At 51.2% G+C, this 13741-nt stretch overlaps 1 protein-coding gene across 1 annotated transcript; it reads left to right on the top strand.

Annotated features, from left to right (window-relative positions):
- The first annotated feature begins 3189 nt into the window (after positions 1-3189).
- On the top strand, positions 3190-11281 carry CYB5R2 (cytochrome b5 reductase 2). Its single transcript, XM_069469498.1, has 8 exons — positions 3190-3333; positions 3537-3609; positions 6185-6291; positions 6576-6705; positions 7310-7393; positions 8349-8434; positions 9873-9972; positions 10847-11281. The coding sequence occupies exons 1-8, from the start codon at positions 3241-3243 to the stop codon at positions 11017-11019; spliced, it is 846 nt and encodes a 281-aa protein (XP_069325599.1). The 5' UTR covers positions 3190-3240; the 3' UTR covers positions 11020-11281.
- The last annotated feature ends 2460 nt before the right edge of the window (positions 11282-13741 follow it).

The raw sequence follows: 13741 nt of genomic DNA, 5'->3' as shown, positions 1-13741 counted from the left end.
TGACAGAGAGGACGGTTCCTCTCCCACAGATGATGTATTAGTATAGCATCTACCATGAGTGCTAAATGTTGCAGGGCAGAGATGCGTGCATTCATTTATTCACTGAATATTTATCGACTGTTGTCTATGTGACATTCACCATGCTAGAGCCTTGGAGAAACAAGGTCTCTGCCATAATGGAACTTCCATATTAGTGTGAAAGTCAGTCATTTAATAATATACTGTTCAAGATGTACAATTACAAACTAAAGTACAAGGTATGGATGGAATGGAATGTGTACACATATGTAAATTGGGGGATTGCAACAGGCATCTCTAAGTGATAGCTGATATCTGAAGAATGTATAATAGTGAAAGATATAAACATTTGTTAGAAACCATTGTAACTAGAACAGTGTGGTATTGCCACAGGGTTGGGCAACTAGATCAATGTTAGAGAACAGGGAGGCCAGAACCAGACTCACACTTATTAATATATGAAAAGTGACACATGAGAGGGGTGGCATTGAAGAAGTTACATTGCATCCCTGCCTCATGTCAGACACAGAAATCAGTTCCAAGTGGTTGAGAAACTTAAATATGAAAGGAAAAAGTTTAAATTTTGTTGGAGAATATATAGACTATCTTTATGAGCTTGGGTAGAAACACACAAGTCACAAAAAGCACTAACCATAAAGGCAAAAGATTGAAGTTTGATACATTTGACTACGTTGGCATTACAAATTTCTATTCATCAGAAGACATCACAAAAAAGGGAAGAAAAAAAAGAAAGAAAAAAAAAAGAAAGTTACCAATTGGGAGAAAACATTTGCAACTCATATAACTGGCAAAGGAGTGGTATCTAACACACACACACACACACACACACACACACACATATATATATATATGACTCCTAAAAATCAGTAAGGAAAAGACAACTCAGTAGAAAAATGGGCAAAAATCATGATGAGGCATTATTTTTTCCAAAAAGGAAACTCCATTGGAAATAAACATGTGAAAGATGTTCACTCTCATCAGCAGTTATGAGGTAATGCAAATTAGGTTCATGAGACATCATTTTACACTTACTAGGTTGTCAAAAATTAAGATATCTGATAATAATATCCAGGCACCTGCCAGTAATGGGGTGGGGGTGGGGGTGCGGGTGGCCCCACTACATGTGCCTAGTTTGTGGGCTTGGTGGTGTGTGTTTTGGAAGTGGGGGTGGTTATGGTGTTATGGGTTATTGTTTTTCCCTTCAGATTCCTGTGTTGAAGTCCTAACTCTCAGCACCTCAGACTGTGACCTTATTTGGAGATAGGGTCTTTACAGAAGTAATCAAGTTAAAATGAGGTCATTGGGATGGATCCCAATTCAATATGACTGATGTCTTTATAAAAGGGGGAAATTTAGACACAGGAACACACATAGAGGGAAGACAATGTGAAGACACATAGGGACAAGATGCCACCTACAAACAGAGGAGAGGCATGGAACAGATCCTTCCCTCACAGCCCTCAGAAGGAACCAACCCTGCCTGCATCTTGATTTTGGACTTGCAGACGTCAGAACTGTGAGACAATTAATTTCTATTGTTTAAGCCTGTGTTTGTGGTACTTTGTTACAGCCACCCTAGCAAACTAAAAGAGGTGGGGATCTCTTTCTTGACTTCTCTGGGTTGTGCAAGCCCAGGAGGCAGGGTGGGAGGGGATACCAAGGTTCTGAAACTCGCTGTTAAGAACCTCTGTAACTGTTGTGCCTGTCATTCTGCCTCCCATCCGTCAGTGTCTGGCTCTTGTTACCTCTAACCAATTAGTGAAAGAATGAACTGAATGAGCTCTTTGTATAAGTGTCTTCAACTCAATTATAGTCCACTTCAGCCCCACTCTGCAAACACCTGACTCTGGACCAGGCTCAGAGTAGGAGGAGCTCTGGAGACATGTCGAATGAATGTATTTATGTGCTCTTCGCGTGGCCTGAATTCTCATTTGCTTTTCCAGGATCCTCTTTCTCCAGCCTTGCCACGACTGAACAAGCTGCGGAGTCCTCAGTCACTCTGAGTGTGCGCGTAATGACTTAGGAGGCATTCTTCACCAGCATGCGGAGAGCCACCGGCAGGCCCTGGAAGCCCAGGTAGTCCGCGCGGCCCTGGGGGCAGGGCTGGCCCAGAGCCAGAGTCACGCGAGAAGGAACCTTCCAGCCCCGGCCCTCTCGGGAGGGGAGCCAGACGCCGAGGCGGCGGCCGCTGCCGGGTCCCCAGCCTGCGGGTCCCGCCCGCCCTCTGCGGGTCCCGAGAGCGCGTCTCGGGCTCTGCCGGTTCCCGTCTGCCAGGCGGAGCTGCAGGGCCGCCCCACGTGTCGGCGGGCCCCAGCCAGCCCAGTTCGACGACATGTTGGGCATCTCACTCCGGGTGGGTTCGACCGGGGCGGACGGCCGGACGGGAAGAAGCCTGAGGCCGGAGGCCGGCACGGGAGGCGGGGGAGAGGCCGGGGAGCGGTGTCAGCCCGCTGGACCGCGAGGGGCGGGCAGCGGGGCGGGCCCTGGGCCTGGCCGGCGCCCGTTCCGGGGGAGGTGTGGTGGAGTCGAGCCTCGGCTGGCCCCGCGGGAGAAGACGGCCCAGCGGAGCTTTCCCTGGTCTGTCTTGGGTTGGGAGATGAGCAGGCCGGCCTTGTGGGGTGGGGGTGGCAGAGTTGGGGACCGGTGCCGGGAGGCTGGCCCAGCCTCTGGCAGGTAAGTGCCCAGGCCCCCTTCGCTTGCCCTGGAGGGTGTTGGTGAGTCCCCAGGCCCCCTAGTTAGAGCTCATCACCCCAAGTTCTGTCCTTGAGCGCTGGAGATTTTTTATTACAGATTGTGTTAGAAGTAATGCCCTACCCTCCTCCACCTCAAGGAGGGGAATCCCAACGTTTGCACCCTGTGTAGCCAGGATGAAGGCAGATGGGCAGGAGGGGCCTGGTGATATGAGCATCTGAAACCATGTGCCTAGCCTGGTCCAGGGGGTCTGAAACATCCTGCCTGTGTGACCTACAGCTGACCCCTCCCTACCTTCTGGTCCTCTATAAGCCCAGCCTGCCTTCTGCGTTGAGACCTTTCCCTCTGCCTGTTCCCCCAGCTTCTGGGCCTTTGGTGTGGGGAGGGTATGCTGTGCCTGAGAGCTGCCCTGCCCAAAGTGGGCAAGACCTGAGGTGCTCTGCTCACCTTGTCTGCTAGGATCCATCCCTGCTCCTGGCCGTTACTGTCATTGGGGTCACAGTGCTCCTGATGGCCCTGAAGAGCAGGAACTGGAGGAGGAGAGATCTTATCACCTTACAGGACCCTGAAGCCAAGTACCCACTGCCCTTGATTGAGAAAGAGGTAATGGGTCACCCTGGTGGGTGAAAGAGAGATCCAGAGTGGGGTGGGGGGATGATGGCTGGGAAGGCAGAGCAACCGGTCCTCTCATGGCCGTGAGTTTATGTGTGTGCTGGGAGAATGCCCAATAGAGCTCCTTTCTTAGGCATCTGACTGTCCAGCAAGGCTGCTAGAAAGCTGACAGAGCCTGTGTTTTGTTTTATTAGCAAATCAGCCACAACACCCGGAGATTCCGCTTTGGACTGCCCTCACCGGACCATGTCTTAGGGCTTCCTGTAGGTGAGCAGGGTTTGGTGTCATCACCAGGACCGGGGCGCCTTTTGGGGCTAGACACTCTGCTCCTATCAGAAACACAGGTTTCCAACCTTTTGAGGTGTGGCAGGTGCCCTGTTACTCTTCCTGAGCCATGAGAGCTTAAGGGAGATAGGTAGATGGACTTGGGGCCGTACATTCCCTTTCTTCATTGTTCCATTTGGGCTGACACAAAAGCGAGCCTAGAGTCAGAATGTCTAAGATCTCATGGAAAGCTCCTTGCAACCTTAGGCAAGTCCCTCAACTTCTCTGAGCCTCAGTCTATGAAACAGGATTTCTTAGGCTGCTTGCCTGCCTCACTTGGGTTGTTTTAGGAAAAAGTGAGTGGTAGATGTGAAAATTCAGAGACCGCAAGGAGCTGTGCCATGGGAGGGAGGAGAGGAACTGTTGTTGCCCGACAGGAGAAATGTCCAGAATGTGTGGGTAGGCAGGAGTGAGTCAGGTGTCCCCTATCATTTCACCATCACTTGGATTCTCTGCAGGGGCCTCAGACCCACGTAAGGAGGGACCTAGAGTTCTGAGTTATTGCAGTTCTAGTCCATACCAGCACAAGACACTAGACAGCTGAGATGGAGAACTCTGCTAGGCCCAGGGATCCAGAGCAGCTTTGTACAAACCGCTAGTGCTGCTTGCCTGCCTGGTGTAGATCCTAACCCATGGCCTACATGTCTTATATTCACAAGACAAAACCTTGACTTGAACCCTATCAGGTGATAAAATTACACACTAAGCCCCAGTGGGGCCCTGAGCTGCTCCCTTGCGCCCTCTCTGTGCACGAGAGCTCAGTGTCCTGCTGCCTTCCAGCCCCCTGCCTGGCCTTTCAGGCCAGTCCTGTTGGCAGGAAGCCTGAAAGAATGAAAAACATTGAGAAATAAAATTTCTTAGAAACTGCCTTGACCCCCTCCCTCCTCAGCCCTGGTGTAGGCAGTGGAAAGTGAGTGGGACAAGGTAACATAGAGGCTTCTCTGCTGGGAGGGTCTCCTAGGAGGGCTCAGAGATTGCTGATGTGTCCCAGCTCTGCTGAAGTGAAGCTGGGTAGAGAGGGGGTCTGAGGGAACAGCCAGGAGAGCCCCATTTTCTCTGGGGACGTGGCCAGGCCCAGGTCGGCTGCATCTGAAAGAGCCTTCCTGGGTTTCCAGTTTCAGGTTGGTTCTCAGAAGGCAGCTGCCTTAGGCATTTATTTTGAAGTATTCTTGGTGCCCACGTGGGCCATGGCCAGAGTTACTGAGCCTGTTCTTTCTCAGCCCCGGAGTGTTTGTACCTCAGGCTTCATGGCCTCCTAAAGATTTTGGCTCATGCTCCTGAAGCAACTTCAACTAGCAGCCCCTGTAGTGCCTACTCTATCTCCTTTTCCTCCTTCTCTTCTCCCCCCATCCGCCTCTGTTCCTATCTGCATCTGTTCCATCTTCCTTCATCTCTTGACTAGTTTCCATTGTGTAATTAGTATCTACTGCCTCAGAAACTGGCACAGAGCTTTCTCTTGCCTCTAGCTCTTAGCATTTCTTGATTGCAGCTCCTGCCCTCACCACTAATTGCCTTTGTCATTTAAGTCTCCCACCTTAGATCCAACAGAAGCCTGAGCTGCCCAGCTCTCATCTGACACTGGCATGTAGTCATGATCCACAGGTCCCTGGCCACACCGGGTCTATTGAATTCTACCCTGGAGGGGCAGAATTACTGGTTTAAAATTTCAGTGCTGCTCCTCAGCAGAGCCACAGGCCAGGAAGACACAGTGCTGTTGCCTCATTGGTCCCTGCCTATCCAAGTCCTGAGGCCCTGCAGTGTCTGGGAGGCCAGGCCTACTCTGTGCTTGGCACAGGACACAGATGGGATAGCTGTAATTTATTCATAGAGCCCAGTGATACACTCAGTTTACGAAGAAAATGAGTTCGTGAAGGCAAAATATTTTTCTTGAAAAGGGAAATAGTCTTTTCTATAATTTTTGATGCTTACCTTCCACTTTTAACACATTAACTGCCATGTGAGTTTTATTTAACTCAAGCTAGTCGTGAGCCCATGGCCGCTGAAGCCTTATGTAACTCACGTGTCTCTTCACCTTGGGAGTCAGGAGAGCTATTTTTCAAGTTGCATATAAGTCATGCACAGAAAACAAATAAAGTTTTCATTAAATTAGAAAGGATCGTTTTGTTTTTGAAGTTTTTATTCTATTTTTGTAATAAACACTGTGGCCCCAAGGGAAAAAAATCTTTTTTTCTAGTGTGGCAGTGTGTTAATTAGCTCTTGCTGTTCCGCAAAGCACTTACACTATGATCATAGCTGGACAGGTGTATCATCCCCATTTTGTAGATGACAAGGCCAAAACCCAGAGGAGTGAAGTGACTTGCCCAGGGCAGCACAGGGAGTGTCGAGGGCAGACCTAGGGTCCAGGTGTCCTGGACGTGGCTCCTTCCTTGCTTGTCCCCTCCCCCTACCTCCTGCTGCAGTATTTGCCCCCCTCAGTGGAACTCAATCCTGTGTGGGATTTCTGGGCCCTATCTAGGCTGGCGATGCTCAAACTTCACATTTGATGCCTTTTCTGTAGGTAACTATGTCCATCTCTTGGCCAGAATTGAAAATGATTTGGTGGTCAGGGCTTACACGCCTGTCTCCAGTGATGACGACCGAGGCTTTGTGGACTTAATTATAAAGGTAAATGATGCCCACCTATGTCCAGCTGCCTCGTCCTTCCAACCTATTGAGGGTGGTGGGGTGGAGGGGCAGTGCTTTTTCTCTGAGGGGACACATGCCCTGGACAGGGCTTTCCAGCAGTGTCATTAACAGTGAAGCTACGGTTAACCTTGTGGTGTCTGTAGGGATTGCTTACAGCAACTGTGAGGGCAGAGCCTTCTCTCTGAACAGCTTCTAGTGGCAAAATGCATTGAAAATTGTGGCCTTAGGTCTGGGGGCATGAAAACTGCTGCCTTGTTTTTCAGATCTACTTCAAAAATGTACACCCCCATTATCCTGAAGGAGGGAAGATGACTCAGTACCTGGAGAACATGAAAATTGGGGACACCATCCTTTTTCGAGGGCCAAATGGGCGCCTGTTCTACCATGGGCCAGGTATTGGGGGGTTCACACTGGGCTTCCAGCTGGGAGGAACAAGATTCCTGCAGTGGTTCCATTGTTCTAGAATACTCCTCAGATTTGAGTCACATAGGCTTGTCCTTAAAGTCTTCGTACATTCATTCACACACAATTATAACTACGCCTATCAACCATGCACGAGTCTGTAAGCTTCACTAAAGGAGGGGAATGATTTGGTGTGCCCGCGGTCACTGCCAGTACGTGCCTGATACATAAAAGGTGCCTGCTAAGACTGAAAAATGGATGGAGCCCACGCTCACTCCTTCACTCACATACTCAGCATTTACTCACCGACTCCCTGCTGTGGGTGAGCATGCTCTTTCAGGCTCTATGTTAACTTCAGCTTCTCTCTTTTCCTCAGAAGGAAAAGGCCCAGCAATTCCCTGAGGCAGCCCAGGCTTTATTCCTGGTGCACCAGGGCTGTCCGAGCAGGCTGCCCTGACCCCCATCTCTGGCTTAAGATGGTGCAGACACTCCCATCAGTGGACTTGCCTCCTGCAAGTCCTGGGGAACATCAGTGACGTTTTGCAGTCTCTCAGGCAGGAGCTGCACAAGTCAGAAACATTCTCTGTGTTTCCAGGGAATCTTGGAGTCAGACCAGACAAAACAAGCAAGCCTGAAAAAAAACTGGTCCATCACCTGGGGATGATTGCTGGGGGCACAGGTAAGAGGCTTCTGGGGACTTCACCCAAAGGGTAAGTGCTGAGACTCTTCTGCCTTGGGAGTTATTTGATCCTAGAAGGGATGACATGAGAGATTCCTCCTCCTAGCTGTAGTGAGTAGGAACAATGGACCAGTGACAGGTCTTGAAATGCACCTTGTGTGCCTGGCTCCCCCTAACTGTATGGTGGCTGCCGGGCAACCTCCCATGTCAGGCTGGGCGGGCCTGCCCACGGTCTCCCAAGAGCTCCTGGAATCCAGTTCCAGCCTGACGCTCCCCATACCTTGAAAATGAATGCCTGAAAGAAGAGAACAAACCCTGAAGGAGACAAACGGTGTGCCACACTCCATAATCGGCACTTTTTTTAATCTTTTTTTTTTTTTGGTCACTCTGTTGCCCGGGCTAGAGTGCCGTGGTGTCAGCCTAGCTCACAGCAACCTCAAACTCCTGGGCTCAAGCAGTCCTCCTGCCTCAGCCTCCCGAGTAGCTGGGACTACAGGCATGCACCACCATGCCCAGCTAATTTTTCTATATATATTTTTAGCTGTCCATATAATTTCTTTCTATTTTTAGTAGAGACGGGGTCTTGCTCTTGCTCAGGCTGGTCTCGAACTCCTGAGCTCAAACGATCCGCCCGCCTCGGCCTCCCAGAGTGCTAGGAAATAGGCACTTTTAAAATGATTACATTCACTTGTCATTAATTCTGTTTTATGAATGACACTGCAGAGCTCAAAATGTCCTTTCCATCTTGCCATGTGAACATGAGAAAGGGCTTCTGACTCGCTGTTACACTAGAAAGGAAAACCAAAACGAAGGGCTGTTCCCCACTTTGAGTTTTGGGGACAGAAGTGAGAAAAGCATAATTGAGACCAAGGAAAACTATGGAGCTGCTGTTGGGCAGGGACTGGGGGCTTCAGGGACAGGGAGAAGGCTGGCCTGCCCGCCCACTGTGTTCCAGGCATCACGCCCATGCTGCAGCTCATTCGCCACATCACCAAGAACCCCAGGGACAGGACCAAGATGTCCCTCATCTTTGCCAACCAGGTCAGTTCTGCCAAGTCAGCCCTGAGCGTGCCTGGGGGGTGGGGGTGTGTAGGATGGAATGTTCGCTGAGCTGGGGCCCTGCCTTCATTCCTTCATGCCTCCCCCATTGACCGAGCTCCTGCTGGTTGGGTGCCTGCGGCTGTGGGAGGGCCACGGGCAGCTGGCGGAGCCCAGTCCAGGCCTGCTCTGCGCTTGTTTTTGTTCATCTCTTCTGTGTCTTCCCAGCCAAGCCTGAGTACTGAGCTTTCCTTTCTTCCTTAATACGTGTTTATGTTTTTCTGAGTATAAAATCATAAATGCCCTCAGTGGAAGTTTTGGAAAATACAGAGTATACTTATTTTTTGTCTTTTTTCTATACATGCTATATCTTTGTAAATATATAATTTTTTTCACTCACCATCACCATTTTCTTGTCATTAAAATGCTGTATAAATATTTTCTCCCTAGCCTACAATTTACTAGATCTTCTCTATATCTCCTACATCCAGGTTGTTTTTGGTTTTCAGTTATAAATGATATGGTGATGAATAACTGTGCCTAGTCTTGATTCCTTTAGATTATTTTCTTTTTTTTTTTTTTTTTTTTGTTTGTTGAGACAGAGTCTCACTTTGTTGCCCAGGCTAGAGTGAGTGCCGTGGCGTCAGCTTAGCTCACAGCAACCTCAGACTCCTGGGCTTAAGCGATCCTACTGCCTCAGCCTCCCAAGTAGCTGGGACTACAGGCATGCGCCACTATGCCCGGCTAATTTTTTCTATATAGATTTTTAGTTGTCCATATAATGTCTTTCTATTTTTAGTAGAGACGGGGTCTCGCTCAGGCTGGTCTCGAACTCCTGACCTTGAGCAATCCACCCGCCTCGGCCTCCCAGAGTGCTAGGATTACAGGCGTGAGCCACCGCGCCCGGCCTTTAGATTATTTTCTTAAACAGAATCCCAGAAGTGGAATTACTGGGAGAAGAATCATGAAATTTTAAGATCCAGGTCTTCTGTGATCTCTGAGCCTGTGACAAGTACTTTTGGCTGTGGCTTCCTTTTCCCCAAATGAGGCTCCAGACTTTTCCTTTCCGTCAGATCTCCAGTGCTGTTCTACTGCATTCCTTGCAGGAGATCCAGGGTCTGCACTGAGCTTGTTCCATCTGGGTTTGCCATGCCTGGAGCTCAGTGTGGGTGCAGGAGGTGGGGCTGGGAGCTCTGAGTGAAGCCACTCCAGCGGAGCCCAGTCGTCCTTCTGGCGGGAGGCAGTCACTGCAGCTCTGTGGGAACGTACATCCCCCCATCAAGCCCATCCACAAGACCTGCAGGAGCAGCTGCACAACTCTTATTTGCCGAGAGTCTACTGCATTCAGGCTGGGGCAGAGGGATGTGCTTACCGGTGTATTCAATTTGGAGAACAACAGAATGTCCCTGGATGGGACTTTCTAATGTTGCTTCTTTTCTAGACAGAGCAGGATATCTTGGTGAGAAAGGAGCTTGAAGAAATTGCCAAGATTCACTCAGACCAGTTCCACCTGTGGTACACCCTGGACAGGCCTCCTGTGGGTACGATCCCCATCGCCCTCACCCATCACGGATCAGCTCCGACCCCTGACCACCTCCAGGACTGGTCTGTTTTTTTGTTTTGTTTTTTAGGACTGGACTTGGGGTAGGGCCTTGGGCCCTGGCCTCAGATGGGAAATGCGAGAGTTTAGGGGAGAGAGGATTTGGGATGACCTGCTTATAAGGACAGGCAAGGCCAGGTGTCCAATATGTCTGTCTCAGCAGCACTCTACACACTGCACTGAATATCAAGAGGGACCCTGAGCCACCCTGAACACTCACCCCACACGGCCATCACACACATCGCATCTAAATGGGCACGCACCCCTTCACCATTCACGCCTCTGCTCATGGCCACCGCCCCCCTCACCTGGACAGTAGCCTTCACGTGCTGAGCCCCCAACAGCTGCTGCAGCCTCAGCCAGCACCCCAGCAACCCCTCCCACACTGCACCCCGCTGTGCCCGTCTTTTCACACAGCTCTCTGCTCAGCAGAGGGCACCGCCAGACTGAGCAGTTGCACAAACACACTACACCACACACTGCTGGACAACGCCAGTGCACTGTGTTGATTCACACCACACCCTGGTACACCTCACCGTGGAGTTCTCTATCCTCATCAATACTAACAGCAGGCAGACACCAGCGGACCACAGGGTCCCAGTAGTGAGCCTGCAGGGGGCTGACACCCCCATATCCTCTACTTCTCAGGCTTTCTGTAGGGAACAGAAGTACAGAGACTTCTAAGCCTTTGTAGAGCAGCCTGGCCGCCTCCTCCCTGGCCGCCTCCTGCCTGGCCTGAGGGCAGGTGGTGGGGAGGCCTGGGGTCAGGAGCTCCACCTGGCACCCCCAGCTCTTCTGCCTCTGCTTCGTTTCAGGCTGGAAGTACAGCTCGGGCTTTGTTACTGCCGACATGATCAAGGAGCACCTCCCTCCTCCTGGGAAGTCCACGCTCATCCTGGTGTGTGGCCCACCCCCCCTGATCCAGACAGCCGCTCACCCGAACCTGGAGCAGCTGGGTTATACCAAGGACATGATTTTTACCTACTAACACCTCCTGTGCTCTCAGCAAATTTGCCGGGTCCCTGGCATGTGTTTAGCTTTACCACGTTAAACTGGGATGTTTTCAAAAGTGCCTCGCCACACACCCGTGGGCACACCTGCTTCTCCTCTTTCAGATGTGGGCCTAAGAAGAAGGGCTCAAGGGGCTGGAGACAAAGTGGTGTCTGAGGCCTCTCTGCTTGGAGGCTGGGAAGAGCTCCATTTCAGTATCGCACCCCACGGTTTAGCGAAATAAACTTAAATACAGAGCAGCCAGCCTAGGAAGTGTGGCTCTGTGGGGAACCTGCTCGGCAGTCAGGAGGCCTTGACCTGCCCTGCATGTTAATGGGTTTCCGCATATCCAGGGGGCTTAGAACTGGCAAAGTACCTGAGCAGAATTCCAAAAGAATCCAAGTGGGGTCACATGACTCTCAGTAATCTCTCTTGGGCCTTTCTCCCCGGAGTGTTCTGCTTTTAAGGTCAGACCTACCAGAGGGCTCAGGCACCTTCCATGGACTCTCCTTCCTCTCTTGTGGGAGACCCTTGAAATGGGCATGGTATTAAAAACACGTGTCAAGACAATAAATCCACAGGGTAGGAGGGCTCCAGGAATCCCTCCTAGACTCCCTGCACTTTGTGCAGCAGACAGAGCAGTCTCTAAATGCTGGGCTCCAGCCTGGCACTAGGGGCCATGGGAGGGGTGGTTACATACAGAAGCTTCCCAGTTTACAAAGTTAGCTTCTAGAAGCTATTTTATCGCTAAACCCCAGGGATGCAGGTGACCACTATCGCCATCTGCCGTTCATGGCCAGGAGGACATACTGCTGCTCTGTTACCTGGGAGTGGGTAGAGCTGCTTCCGCACAATTGCATATAATCCTCCTAACAAGTCAGAGATTCTGTGAGGACTTTAGTTTCCATGTTATAGATGAGGAAACTGAGCCTGAGATTAAATGTCCCCAGCTCATTCAGCCAATAGGTGGCAGAACTGGCTTCAAACATGGATCCTTTTCACTTTAAGTTGTTCCTCTTTTCACAAAACGGAAACAGCAGCAATGTTGGAGCTTGGTGTCACTGGATCCCTTACTTGACACGTGTGGATATGAGGAGAGGGGAGGAACGTGGCTCTAGACAGCTCTCTGAAGTACAGCTGTGTCTTGCCCACGGGTGTCCACACACAGGGGTGGTGTCACAGGGGCCTGTGAGGGGGTCGGAGGGAGGTGGCGCTAACCTTCGTCCACGTACCTGTTCAGGGCATCCCCAGCGAATCTCCCTTCCAGGGAAAGTACTCCGCTGGGCACTTCACCGTAAGTAGGATCCTGCCCTCCGATGTCTTTCCAGGAAGCAAATCTGGTCATGCTTGCCACCTGCTTTAAAACCTTCACTGCTTACACCATACTCCTGCAGTCCCCGACCTCCAGGCCTTGGACCAGTCCATGGCCTATTGGGAACCAGGCCGCACAGCAGGAGGTGAGCAGCAGGCAAGGGAGTGAAGCTTCATCTATATTACAGCTGCTCCCCAGCGCTTGCCATGCCCCCCAACCCTCACCTCAGGTCCATGGAAAAATTGTCTTCCATGAAACTGGTCCCAGATGCGAAAAATGTTGGATCGCTGCTCTAGTCCCCACCCTGGCCACCCCATCTCCACGACATACATACATAATTCCAGGGCCTGGCTGACGAGGCCTTTCTCAATCTGTCCCTGCTGACCTCAGCAGCATCAGATTTCTCCTTCCCTAGACTCTGGCCCCATTCTCTAGCCCAAAGACTAGTCTAGCAAAGACTAAAGAGTGGGCTCAGGAAGGGCTCAGGATGGGAAGGGCTTTGGGTGCTCACCTGTGGTAATTCTGCGACCGAGGAGTTCTGAGCTGAAGGATAACAGGATAAAACAGTGCTTAGGGGCAGACAGTATCTGGAGGGGACCAGCTGGACTCCAGCTGCAGTGCTCAGGTGACAGATGAGGCCTGAACTGCAGCAGTCCTGGTTGGGGGGAGGCTGGGTGGGAAGGGCGCTGCGTCACTGGGGTAGGGGACAGAAAACAGGCTTGTTTGGGAAGATGGTGAGTTGCTGTGGAAACCCGTCGAGTTTGAGGTGCTCAAGAGCCTTCCGCTGGGGGGAGCTGTTTAATCAGACATTACAGCTGAGGCTGATGCAGGAAAGGCCTCGGAGACTGCTGTGTGTGTCTTGACGCCTCTGCTCAGACACCCACTGCACAGGAGGGTGATGGAGGCCGGCAGTCGGGAGGAGTCCCCCTGCTCGCACCCGAAATGCCCCCTCCCGACCGGATTCCTGTGAATGGAAAGACATGCGAAGCAGCCCTGAGGGACCTCCCCATTGTCATTTCACCCAACTCAGTCACTACAGAACACTCACTGTTTTTCCAGAATCTTTTTTTCCAGCAGAAGTTTTATGAACTAACAGCTCTTCCTGTCTGGTGTAAGAGCCTCCAGGCTGTCCCAGGAATGCAAGAGCCATTGAGTCTGTGCTCACATCTCATTGCCCTTTCCACAAAAGTGGTCGGCAGTCCACGTATAAAAGTACAAAAGGTATTAAAAGCTGCAGTGGAGAGCACAGCACGGTTGCAAAGACATAGGGACAGTAAGGCCACCTCCTGGGCATCTGTCCCACAGCTCTGCTGCACTTCTGCCAGCACCCTGTGCGAGACACCCTGCCAGCCCCAACGGGCTCTGCAGGGGGCTGTGTGCCAGCTTCCCACTGAAGCAAAGGCTCGGG

This window comes from Eulemur rufifrons, chromosome 6 (genome assembly GCF_041146395.1).
Source record: "Eulemur rufifrons isolate Redbay chromosome 6, OSU_ERuf_1, whole genome shotgun sequence".
NCBI lineage: Eukaryota > Metazoa > Chordata > Mammalia > Primates > Lemuridae > Eulemur > Eulemur rufifrons.
Note: the sequence above shows the minus strand (reverse complement) of the source record. Positions and strands in the feature narration are given on the sequence as shown.